General features: G+C 44.3%; 1 protein-coding gene across 1 annotated transcript in view; it reads left to right on the top strand.

Annotated features, from left to right (window-relative positions):
* The window catches only part of TRMT61A (tRNA methyltransferase 61A), a 79928-nt gene that overhangs the window by 38193 nt on the left and 28405 nt on the right, over nt 1-13330 (top strand). The window contains exon 3 of the mRNA XM_073609879.1: nt 283-549. Within this exon, the coding sequence (XP_073465980.1) occupies nt 283-549 (267 nt within the window). The remainder of the gene's footprint in view (nt 1-282; nt 550-13330) is intronic.

Below are 13330 nucleotides of genomic sequence, written 5' to 3'. Positions count from 1 at the left end.
GCATGAAGTCGCTCCAGTAGACCCAAACAAAAATAGAGAAGAAATCTGGTCTCCTTCACAAGGACCAAAAGACCAAAATGGGCTCACCAAAAATCCGATTGCATTATACCAATCTCAAAACCTAGCTGTGCTCCCAAATAAACTTGGGTGCCATGAACAAAGTGTGTCCAAGAGGATCTATGTCTACTATAGACCTAAGTACAAAAACATTTACAAATTCTACAACCTTCAGATAAAAGTGGTCACTGATGTAGTGTTTAATTCACCTTACATTCTTTATAGGTACTGGAAGTGGCTCTCTTTCCCACGCCATCATACGGACAGTGGCACCGACAGGTCACTTGTACACTGTGGAGTTCCACCAGCAGAGAGCTGAGAAGGCCGTTGAGGAGTTCCAACAGCACAAAGTGGATCATCTGGTAACAGTGAAGAATCAGGATGTGTGTAAGAATGGCTTTGGAGTATCTCATATTGCAGATGCCGTGTTCCTGGATATACCATCACCCTGGGAGGCCATCGGTCATGCAAAGGATGCTTTGAAGATTGAAGGTATGCTGAATAAACAGGGAATTTGAATGTGTTTTTACCATAACAACCAGTCAGATGTTTGCTTTCCTTGTCTATGACCTATCTCCTGCCTTGACATAGACACATCTAAATTATGTTTGTGTGGTTAAATTATTGTGAACACTTCTGGTACAATGTGCAAACCCATAGCTTATATCCCTTTTTGATGGAGTGGGAAAGGCTTCGACAGGACAGATTGCTGTCTGTGTCTGCATTGGAGTGACCGCTTACTTCATGTCCAGTTAACGGGATGTCCCAGGGAAAAACTATTAATGGTGTATTACATACTCAGTCCCTATGGGTTTCATTTTCTGTATTCTGCAAAAACCTGGTTGATTCTGCTGTTCTGTCTTCCCCTCCTGTCCATGCCCCCACTGTAGTTGGGGATTTTGCAGAGCCGTGTCTACAGCTAGTTTACATGCTCAGTTTTCTGGGCAGCCCTTGTGACTATAGAATCACACATGTGGGCGTATACACAGTGGTAAATGGCAGCCCACTCCCTCCCTCCTCCATACCCACTAACCAGCTAAACACAATGGAGGTGGGATAATACATTTTGATTGATGGAGGCTTCACCTCCCTGTTCTAAGACATAGGCTGGAGGGCCTGTGACTGCCAGAAATCTGTTCACACCATGTTTTTGCCAAAAATAATAAATATGTGATTTCAAATATATATTTGTATGGCAATTTTAAACAGTTTATTGATGTTGATTATTTTTACTTTGTATCCCAAAGGCTGTTTTTTTTTTTCTATTTTGAACTTGTGACCAGCAGCAGTGGACTGGAAGCTCCTCCTGCTTATGTTTCCCTACAGACAGGCTGCGAAAGGGCTGGGTCATGTGACAGAGGTGTATTGATCCAGAAAAAGTTTTTTAATTAAAATAATTACAGTGCCATCATCCCCATACAGAAAGAGAAGGGAGAATGTAAATAAAACCGTATTTGTTTAGTATCACTTTACAGGTATACAGTATTTCTCCAGTGTGGATTGATAGAGTAGCTTTCATATGATTTTAAAGTGATTTTCACTTCTGAATGGTTTAAAATACCCTTCTCTTTGTGGCATTACATATCCTTACGTTTTCCGCACTCTAGTGCCCAGCGCACTCCAATGCCCGGGGGGGGGGTGTCTGACCAGGCCTGTAAGATTAGAGAATACACTGGACAGTGTGGGCGAACTCTGGTGCCCATTAGGCTGTACAGTCCAATTTAGACACGTTGAGGTTAATTTACTAAAGGCAAATAGGCTGTGTGTGCACTTTGCAAAGTGCAGTTGCTCCAGAGCTTAGTAAAGGAGCAAAAGCTCTGCTGACTTCCATCATCCAATCATGTTCAAGCAAAAATGCTGTTTTTTTAAATCTCCTTGCACATGATTGCGTATTCTTTGAAGCTGTATCTCATTTACTAAGCTCTGGAGCAACTGCACTTGCACAGTCTCTTTGCCTTTAGTAAATCAATGTCCACTGTGCAACATTGAAGTTGCTGTTCTCTGTTGGAGATCCCTTCACCTCTTCACTTCCTGTCTTGTAAAAAAAGATGTCCCCAGGACAAGAAGTAAGGGGAAATCTCTCTAACCACAACAGACAGTGCTTTTTTAGATTAAAGCGGAGTTCCAGTCTTTTTTGTGTTTTATTAAAAGTCAGCAGCTACAGAAAATGTTGCTGCTGACTTTTAATAAACGCACATTCACCTGTCCCACAGTCCAGCGATGTGGCTGCCTGAACCCTCGGTTCTCTCCCTCCTCTCCAGCGCCAGCATTACGACTGTGAGCACCTGGCTGTGACTTCACAGCCGGGTGCGCACAGCACATCCGCGGTTAACGTTCGGGCAATTTTCTGGGACCTGTAAGGTGTCCCAGGAGATTGCACAGAGGTAGGGGGAGAGGGGAGGTCGGATCACCTAGGCGGTCCCACCGGAAGTGGGAACGGGTACCTGTCAAAACTAGGTACCTGCTTCCCCACCATATATCCTAAATGGTGCAAGTTTAGGAGTTATTCATTTTACCTACAGGTAAGCCTTATTATAGGCTTACCTGTAGGTACAAATCACTACTGCTTTAAAAAGAAGTGCAGGATTCTGGATCAAAATAAAAAATTAACCTAGGTGGATGCAACATCCTCTACACGGAGAACTGAGAGATCAAAGACCACTGATCACTCAGTTTTCAGGTCTGTTCTGAGCACAGAGTGGTGACTTTCAGTCACCACTCTGTGCTCTGCCCCTCCAGCGCTCACTGGAGCACCAGACTGTGGCAGAGACAGGAGCAGTTGGCTCAGCCTCTCAGCGGTCAGGCATCTGGGTGATTCCCCACATTGTTGTCAGGATCCCTGCAGAGTCATGTCCGCCAACAGCGGGCTTTAGCCACAGAGTGAGTGGGCTTTAGCCCACTGTTGGCTGAATCTGGGTCACAAGAGTGCAGAACTAAGTGCATTCCTGTGATCTACAGGAGAAGTATGGCTAAAAATGCTTTTGGCCATACTTCTCCTTTTAAGCTTGATGTGCCATTTGTAATGTTTGTTCTTTCCCTATAAAAAACTATGTAAAGGTGGAGACAAATGGCAACAGCATCTGGTCATATATTCCCCTAAGCCTGTTTTTGGTAAACAGTAGAAAAAATCTAGCCATGGCCTGGACCATTCCTACCAAGGGGCAAGTTGAGATTTTCATCTTAGATGGTGCCACCTAGGGGCAACATGAGAGAAGCACATTTGCTACTGCTATGATTAAGCACTGTTGAAGTGTGAAACGCGTCACCTTGTTTGTCCCATTTTCTGCTGTGGCTTGTATTTTTGTATTGTTTACAAATAAAGGCTATATTCCGGAGTGCGGCTGTCCAGAACTTACTTTTTGCTTCATTTGCACATTTGCTACTGCTCATAGTCTCACCTGCGGCCCCCTGCTAAGTACAATGAGGAGACGGCAACCAGATAAAAAAAATATTCATTCGTATGGGTTGCTTAGTGGCCATAGCATCTTTTGAGTGGTTTTGGCTAAAACCAGTAGGTATCTTTTTAGTGTCATCACAGGCATAATGAATTGTTAAGGTCCTGCTAGCACGGCTATTTTTTAACAGAACCCATGTCTGTTTACCTCTACATTCCATTTTTCATGAAACAATAAGTGCCTGAAATTAATCTGCGTTTGGGCCTGGGTGACTCACAGTAATCTAATGTTTTCTCCTAATGGATTCTGTCTGCTGGAAATGAAAGCAGATTTTAACATAGCTGGAAATGGCTCTTATGGAGAAAAAAACAGATTATGTCTCAGGGATTCATGAAATTGCTCACAGATTATAGATTTGTAATATGTTGTATTTCTTTAACCTTAAATAGTCTGCATGTGACAGAAGGTGACCCAACGATGGTTCTTTGGCAAAGCTTCTGTGTTTCCTGTACCAACCACTGACCTCCCGGACTGTGTCATTGCTCCAATAGAGGTTTGAAAATGAGAAAGGAACAATGATATTGCTTAGGGTATCGTAGACCATTTGATGCCAAGAGGCACCAGTAAGTGCATACAGTAAAATAGTCACGTGACACCGGGGAGGGAAAATGGCTAATTGGGCCCAATTTGGACATTTTCACTTAGGGGTGTACTCGCTTTTGTTGCCAGCGGTTTAGACATTAATGGCTGTGTTGTTATTTTGAGGGGACAGCAAATTTACACTGTTATACAAGCTGTACACTCACTACTTTACATTGTAGCAAAGTGTAATTTCTTCAGTGTTGTCACATGAAAAGATATAATAAAATATTTACAAATATGTGAGGGGTGTACTCGCTTTTGTGAGGTACTGCAGTTAGATTGGTTCAAGTCTTATGCCCTGTACACACAGTCGGATTTTCCGACGGAAAATGTGTGATAGGACCTTATTGTCGGAAATTCCGACCATGTGTAGGCTCCATCACACATTTTCCATCGGAATTTCCGACACACAAAGTTTGAGAGCTTGCTGTAAAATTTTCCGACAACAAAATCCATTGTCGGAAATTCCGATCGTGTGTCCACAATTCCGACGCACAAAGTGCCACGCATGCTCAGAATAAATTAAGAGACGAAAGCTATTGGCTACTGCCCCATTTATAGTCCCGACATACGTGTTTTACGTCAACGCGTTCAGAACGATCTGATTTTTCGACAACATTGTGTGACTGTGTGTATGCAAGTCAAGTTTGAGCCAATGTCCGTCGGAAAAAATCCATGGATTTTGTTGTCGGAATATCCGATCGTGTGTACAGGGCATTAGACCAATGTAACTTTTTATACTATGCCTGGCCAATGCACCTGGAAGCTGGAAGTCACTGAATAAGACACAGTGATCTCCACCTATTTCTAGGTCCCGTGCTGAGCAACTGACCTGCTGCATTCTGATCACAGGAAGTTGGCCACCCAGCATGGACACCATTCAGAGAATGCTTTGCTACATCTCTAAATGAATGCAAAGCATTCTCTGATTGGACAAGGTGGAGAGAACACTTTGCATTCATTCAGAAAATGCAAAGCATTCTGTGAATGGTGCCCATGCCAAGAGGCCGCCCTCCTGTGTTGACAGTGCAGGAGAGCAGCTGCTCAGTTCAGGACCTGGAAGCAAGTGGAGATCACTGAAGTAGTGGTATCCAGCTTCCAGGGGGATTGGCTAGGCATGGTATATACATGGCAAAGATAAAGAGATATTCCAGCAGCCGCACACCATCCCAGGCATGTAATCAACAGTTGAAAGCAGCTTATGCTCGCTCCATTAAAGCCATGGGGCAGGGCAACACGTGTGCCATGGGTCAGGACGGTCCATGTCCCAGCCTGCACCCTCACAACCGCTTCCACCTCATAGGATTAAGGTTGCCTGAGCGGAGCCTCCAAGTAATAATCAGGGTCACATGGTATGTTCATAGTTGTATTGGTCCAAGCTGGACCAATATAACTATGTGAAAATATACCATGCCTTGAATTTATCTTTAAAGCCCAACTCTAGACACAAAAAAAAAAAAATACCCTTGCGGTGCCCACCCCTTCCCCACTGCCAGGGTCAAAAGCTTGATAAGTCTAGGGGGCAGCAGAAGATGCTTTAATTACTTCCCTGACTTCCTGCTCCAGGCCCCCTTGAGACGTGCAACCAGTACACCATAGCCTCCTTCACCCACAGACCAGAGCTTTTCCTATATCTATATCTCAAGCTTTTCCAGGTAAGGGGCAGCTTGCTCCCGCTGTGATCACACGCAGCGGGAGCCGAGCGGCCGGTACTGCGGACTCGAAGCCCTCCGGCACCCGTCGATCAGCAAGCAGAAAGGCGATCTGCCTATGTAAACAAGGCAGATCCCTGTTCTGACAGGAGAAAAGGCATGGATCCTGTGTCTCTGCAAAGCAGGGACTAGGATCCATGTCTTTCCCTAGTAAAAGCACCTCCCGCAGTTTAGTAAAACACTGGCTAGGCACACAGTTAACCCTTTTCTTACCCCTGATGTTAACAGCTTCCCAGCCAGTGTCATTAGTAAAGTATTTTTTAGCAATGATCACTGTATTAGTGTCGCTGGTCCCTCAAAAGAATGTCCACCGCAATTTCGCAGTACCGCTTTAAGTCGCTGATCGTCGCCATTACTAGTAAAAAAAATAATTTAAAAAATCCCACTATAACTTTTGTGCAAACCAATCAATATACGCTTATCGGGATATTTTTTACCAAAAATATGTAGCAGAATACAAACTGGCCTAAATTTATGGAGAAATTTAGAATTAAAAAAAAAATAATTATTATTGGATAGGTTTTATAGCAGAAAGTAAAAAATATATATTTTTTAAATTGTCTGTATTTTTTGTTTATAGCGCAAAAATAAAAAACGCAGAGGTGATCAAATACCACCAAAAGAAAGCCCTATTTATGGAAAAAAAAGGGGGCATACATTTTTATTTGGGTACAGCGTCACATGACCGTGCAATTGTCAGTTAAAGTATCTCTAAAAATAGCCTGGTCATGAAGGGGGGTCAGTCTTCCGGAAGTCAAGTGGTTAAAGAGGAACTAATCCCTTCTATCCATTACAGTGAGGGAAGTTGCCATCTAAGGCCCCATTCACACTAGCGCGTTTTTTGATGCATTTTGCATTTTGCAGAAATGCACGGGAATTTTTTAACATGGGTTCCTATGGAACATGTTCACATCAATGCTTTTTTGTATCTCTGCGTTTTTGGAAAGGGTCGGGGACTTTTTTCATGCAAAAAGCAGCGTTTTGCATGTAATGGCTTTCAATGGACAAGCATCAAAAACGCAAATGCACCGTTTTTGCAGCGTTTTTGATGCGTTTTTGGTGCGTTTTTGCCGTTTTTTTTTTATTTTTTTTTTTTTGTAATTTTTTTTTAAGACTGTAAAAAAAAAAGAAAAAAAAAAAAAAAACGCAAATCGCGGCAAAAACGCCGCAAAAACGCGGCTCAAAAACGTGGCAAGCATGAAAAAAAAACCTCCAAAAACGCTCAAAAGCAACATGCATAGGTGTGAATCGAGCCTTAGCCTCTGTTTGATCTATCATTGCCACCCTGCTGCACATGTGATCATTTATGGCAGGGATATGCAATTAGTGGATCTCCAGCTGTTGCAGAACTGCAAGTCCCATCATGCCCCTGCCTCTGGGTGTCATGCTTGTGGCTGTCAGAATCTTGTTAGGCCTCATGGGACTTGTAGTTCTGCAACAGCTGGAGGTCCGCTAATTGCATATCCCTGATTTATGGCATCAGCAGTTTGATGGCTTGACAGTTCAATTGAGAGCACAAGCAACTGTGAAAGTTTTAATTCACAGCATGCCTTAAATTTAACGGTTTTGGAAAGCAGTTTAAAATTGGCTTGCTTAGTTCCCCTTTAAACCTTTCAATGTGAATGGAGGGTGGTTATTGCTACGCTGTTTTTTTTTTTTTTGTTTTGTTTTTTGGTTTTTTTTGTTATGCTTGGAAATGGGCTTTAATATTTGCTGTGTCCAATAAGTAAAGACTATTTCAGTCCAGGTATGTTTCTCTTTATAGAGTGACAACACTCTTTCATGCTCTTCCTGTGTTGTCACCCTGTCACAAAGGCTTCTGATGGAGTGACCATTTCAGCACACATTATGCCCACTGTGGTCGCCATCCAGAAAGCATCCCTGAGAAATGCAATTCAGCAATGGCTGGATGGCATGTAGACAAGAAGTGGCTGCAAAGAGACTGTACAAGGTCAGGAGCACTGAGATGAAATAAAGGATGAAAAGAATAAGTGTCAGTTGATAATAAAATAATACACAGTGCTTTGGCAAATTCATCTAATTGTCTCAGATAGGGACATAGTTATAAAGCAGTGACATTCACCATACATTCTCTGTAGGAGAATCTTCCAGGCCCATGTGTAAATGGCAGTGATTGATTCTTCACTAGAGATTCTTCATAGATGGACCCCTGAGTGTTTACATTTACTTTTAAACGTGGTTTTCCATTTTCTTAAAGGAAATCTTCATCATCCCGAACGATTTGCTTAAAAAATTAGACTGGATAGATCCTGTGTATACAGAAAATTGTGTTACATTGAGATTATGTTGGAAGGATGAATGATCTCTTGTGGATTTTATTACATTTTCCTGGCGTATGTGGCTTGGCTTTACCTAGTTAACCTTTTCACCCGCTGTGCAATAAAATGAAGACCTTCCCAGACAATCACGTCTTCTGATCTTTCAGATGAAAAGCATGCAGGGTACATTGTGTGTACAATAAAACCATGCAAGGACTCATGTAAAACCTGCAATAATGGATATTAAATGATAAGGAAGCACAGAGACACTGAAATGATGGCAGATACTAAAACGGACCTAGAAACGAATATATTTTTTCATGTTAATGTGGACCTGAGCTCAAAAAGTGAAGATTTGCTATGTTGTATAACAAGTGTTACTTGTGCCTAGGCAGTGCCCTAAAAAAAATGTATCTCTTGTCTGTAATTCCTCCTGAAAAACTGTATTGTACTTTCTAGTATGTGAGGGTACCGTGCTGTGTAATCTGCTTTAAGGTAGCAGAAAATCATTTTTTTTGGGGGGGGGGGGGGTTAACAAACACGTTAATGCATTCTATGCATTAAAATAAAAAGCCTTCTGTGTGCAGTAGCCCCCCCCCCCTAATATTTTCCTGAGCCCCATCTCTGTCCAGTGATGTCCACGGGTGTCTCGGCCTTCAGGGACTCTCCCTCCTGATTGGCTGAGACACAGCAGTGGTGCCAGGAGAGAAGGAGGCGTGGCCGAACTGCAGCTCCGTGCCTGAATGGACACACAGAGCTGTGACTCAGCTCGGGTGCCCCCATAGCAAGCTGCTTGCTGTGGGGACACTCAACAGGAGTAGAGGGACCCGAGAAAAGGAGGTTCTGGGCTGCTCTGTGCAGATCCACTACACAAAGCAGGTAAGTATAACATGTTTGTTATTTTTATAGAAAAGAAACAAGACTTTACAGACACTTGAACTTCGGTCTGTAAATGAAGTCAGGTTAACCACTAGATGACCAGCCACCGCAGTTATACTGTGGCAGGTTGGCTCGTCTGGGCAAATAGCCGTGGATATACGGCGGCCGCTTTAAGACCACTAGGGGGCGCGCGGCGCGACTTCGGAGCCAATGCGCTTGCCCGGCGGCCGTGATGTGCGACACAGAACTGAGATCTGTCAATGTAAACAGACAGATCTCCGTTCTGTCAGGGGTGAGGAGACATATTTGTTGTTCATACTAAGTATGAACGGCGATATGTCTTCTCCTTCAGGCAGTCCCACCCCCCCACAGTTAGAATCACTGAGTAAGACACAGATTTAATCCCTTAAATCGCCCCTTAGTGTTAACCCCTTCCCTGCCAATGACATTTATACAATAATCAGTGGCTATTTTCGCTGTATAAATGTCAATGGTCCCAAAAAAGTGTCAAAAGTGTCCGATCTGTCCTCCAAAATGTCATAGTCCCAATAAAAATCGCAGATCGCTGCCATTACTAGTAACAAAAAAAATGAATAATAAAAATGCCACAAATACTGGTATATCCCCTATTTTGTAGACGCTATAACTTTTGCACAAACCAATCAATATACGCTTATTGTGATTTTTATGTGTGTATATGTAGAAGAATACATATCGGCCTAAACTGAGGAAGAAATTTGTTTGTTTATATTTTTTTGGGAGATTTTTTTTATAGCAAAAGGTAAAAAATATAGCTTTCTTTTTAAAATTGCCTCTCTTTTTTTGCTTATAGCACAAAAAATAAGAGGTGATCAAATACCACCAAAAGAAAGCTCTATCGTGCCGTATCGCTAAAAAATGGTCTGGTCATTTAAGGGGGCAAATCCTTCGGGGGCTGAAGTGGTTAAAGAGTAAGCCTTTTTCCCCCAGTCGTCTTCCAGGTCAGCCCTTGGAGATGCAGCTCCTCTTCACACACAGGAAACACATTGCCAGTAATTTTTTTAAAAGGCGGTCCCTCAGGTCCCTGGTCGGTCTTGGTGTTTCCTCTGTCCGGAGGAGACATGTTGCCAAAGGACCTGAGGGGCTCCATCTCCCAAGGGCTGACAGGACAGGGGTCCAGCAGGTGCAGCAGCCATAGCACAGGAAGTGTGGAATACAGTGGAGTGGAACCTCTGAGCGGCAGGGGGTCAGTGGACCTTAACGGAACTGTAGTACTGGCGTGGAGGAGGACAGGTATGTGGCCACGGGCAACCCTCCTTAGCAGCGGGCAGGAGGTGTCCGGGATTTCAGCTCTCTCTGAGCCCAGGTGCGGAGATAGACGCTGATGCAGCGCCCCCTTGACTGGCTCCGGCGGCTGTTTGACCCGGAAGATGCGGGGCCTCACTTCTGGGGTCGGACGACGTCATTGGCGTGTGCTGGGGAAGCTGGTCTGGCCCCCTTAAAGGCGCAGAGAGCAGAAATGGCCGGCTGATGCCATTTTTGCCATGGATGCGGCTGCAGGAGTCAGCGATTCGCCACGGAAGCTCCAGGATGCAGGAGGGAGATGAACTCTCATCTGCCCAGGCTCTCATGGACACAGACAAAACCCTCTAAAGACCCAAAGCCCACTCCCAGGAAGCAGTGTGCAAAATGAAAATGCCCTTGGGATACACAGAACCACTATGTCAAGTTTGCATAGACAGACTGGTTAAAAAACAGTCTGATACAATTTACACAAAGATTTTTGGATCTGTGAGGGATGACGTGGCTACCACATTTTAAGGATCTTAAAAAATGAATTGCAGAGGTAAAAACTCCAACAGCTCCCTCTGGAAGATCCTCTCCCATAGCCTCGCCAAGATCAGTCGCCTCAGGGTCGCAGGAGACGGCGATGGAACGAGCGGGTAGCAGCGCAGTTAGCTCAATAGCCACCGACAGCTCAGATTCGGAGCAGGAGGATGGGGGAGAAGAGAAAAAGGGGCCCAAGTACAAATTGTCCCTAGAAGACATAGAGGACTTACTTGGGGCCATATATGAGACTTTGGAGATTGAGGAAGAAAAAGAACTTCCATCAAAACATGACCTGATGTACCAAGGTCTTAGGAAGAAAAAGTCCAAAGTATTCCTGATCCACTAGGTGATGTCGGAAGTTTTGAGGAATGAGTGGGCAGACCCAGAAAAGAAGTCCTTCTTTGCAGCTAGTCATAAGTAGCAGTTCCCTTTTCAGTGACGATCCACAGGAAGTGTGGAATAAAAATCCTAAATAGGATGCACCAATAAAGATTGCATGGATAAGAGGGGCGACATTATCCTAAAGAGAGCTTGGGAAACAAGTGTCGCCAGCCTGAAGCCAGCACTCGCCACCACTTGCGTGGCAAGAAACCTGGAATTTTGGCTCTCCCAACTGCAAGACCATATAAAAAATGACACGCCTAGGGAAGAAATTTTGAAGACCCTGCCCGTCCTCTCTAAAGCAGTTGGCTACATAGCAGATGTGTCTGCAGAGTCCATCAAACTGGCAGCAAGATCAGGAGGCCTAGCCGTGGCAGCCAGACGGGCTATTTGGATTAAGACCTGGTCCGGGGACCCTGCATCCAAAATTAAACTATGCAACCTCCCATTCTCCTCCATTCTGTTTGTTCGGGACAGGCTTGGACGAAGCCCTAGAAAAGAACGGCAGACAGGAAGAAAACCTTCCCAACTGAAAAGTGAAAACCTTCACAAAAGAGGTTTTTTCGTGGACGAAGTCAGCGTCCACAAGAAGAAAAGAGAGACTACCCCAAAAAGAACTGGACGGGTCACAAGGGGAAGTCGAAGAGTAACCTCGTCTTTGGCTCTTCTAACCAAACCCCAAAGCAATGACGACAGATCACCAGTAGGAGGAAGGCTGGCTACCTTCCTACCTCAATGGCAGAAGACGACAGCCAATCAATTCATTCTAGACATCATCGCGAGGGGTAACTCCCTGGAATTCAATTGTCATCCTCCAGAGAGATTTCTATTAAATAAAAAATTCCCAGGGATCCCAAAAAAGCAAGGGCTCTCCTGTTGTTGCTGGGGGAGATGGTAGACCAGAAAGTCCTTACTCCCGTCCCAGAGGAAGAAAAACAAAAGGGTTTTTACTCTCTCGTTTTTGTGTTCAAAAAACGTCCTGGGAAGTTTTGATTGATATTAAATCTAAAGCCCCTGAACCAAGCAATACAATACAAAAGATTCCGCATCCATATTCTCAGTCAAAAATATCCTTCAACCGGGAGCTTTCATGGCGACCATGGATCTCTGGGATGCCTATCTCTACATTCCCATACGAGAAGAGTCCCAGAGTTACCTGAGGTTGGCGGTGGAGATAGAGGGAAAGGAGTATTATTTCCAAAGCAGAGCTCTTCCTTTCGGGCTATCCTTGTCTCCGAGGATATTTACCAAAGTCCTAGCAGAAGCCCTGGCTCCTCTGAGGTTGAAGATGACTGTAGTACCGTACCAAGACGATTTACTATTCGCAGCACCGTCAGAAGTACAGCTGGTAAAAGATCTGCCAGAAGCTCAACTATGGCTGAAGTCACTAGGCTGGATTTTAAACATTGAAAAATCCTACCTGTGTCCCACTCAGAACATCTGGTTTGTGGATATCTGCTCAACTCCATAGAGCAGAAGATGTCCCTACCGCAGGAGAACATCCAAGGCCTCATCAAGAGTAAGTTCTGTACAGAACAACCTCCCGATATCCATCAGGAAGCTGATGTCAGTTCTGGGTCTGATGACCTCAACGATACCAGCAGTACAATGGACCAAATATCATCTAAGGCCCCTGCAAGTCTTTCTCTTAAGAAATCAACAAGAAGATCTGGACAGGACGCTCCCAACATCCGTGAAGAGGTCGCTCTGGTGGTGGAGGATCCACACAAATTTAAACCAGGGTTTGGCATGGTCTTTCCCAACCTCATGGAAGTTGACCACAGACGCAATCAGTTGGATGGGGAGCCCACCTAGCAGGGCAACCTGCTCAAGGGAGATGGTCCCAGGTAGAAGCATTTTTAATGACAGGCCGTGCAGTTTTCTTTCAGTCAGTGTTGATGGTGGAATCCATCCCACTGTGCTACTATTCTGGAAGCTGGATGTTTGCCAGAATACAGTGATCGAAAGAAAAAAAAGTGACAGACTGGGTGTACTGAATTTGATCCAGTACAACCAGCCTGCCCATACTTGGATCGAAATTTGTCTGGTTCCTGCTGAACAAACCAAATATCAATCTTTCTGCGGCCGGGTTTAGGCTTTTCTCACACTTTAATTTCAAAATGTAACTGACATGAGGAGGGGAATCATCCAGGAAATTTGCAAGGGGTATGACAAC

This window comes from Aquarana catesbeiana, linkage group LG13 (genome assembly GCF_042186555.1).
Source record: "Aquarana catesbeiana isolate 2022-GZ linkage group LG13, ASM4218655v1, whole genome shotgun sequence".
NCBI classification, from domain to species: domain Eukaryota; kingdom Metazoa; phylum Chordata; class Amphibia; order Anura; family Ranidae; genus Aquarana; species Aquarana catesbeiana.
The sequence above is the reverse complement of the archived record's forward strand: the minus strand, read 5'-3'. Positions and strand labels throughout refer to the sequence as shown.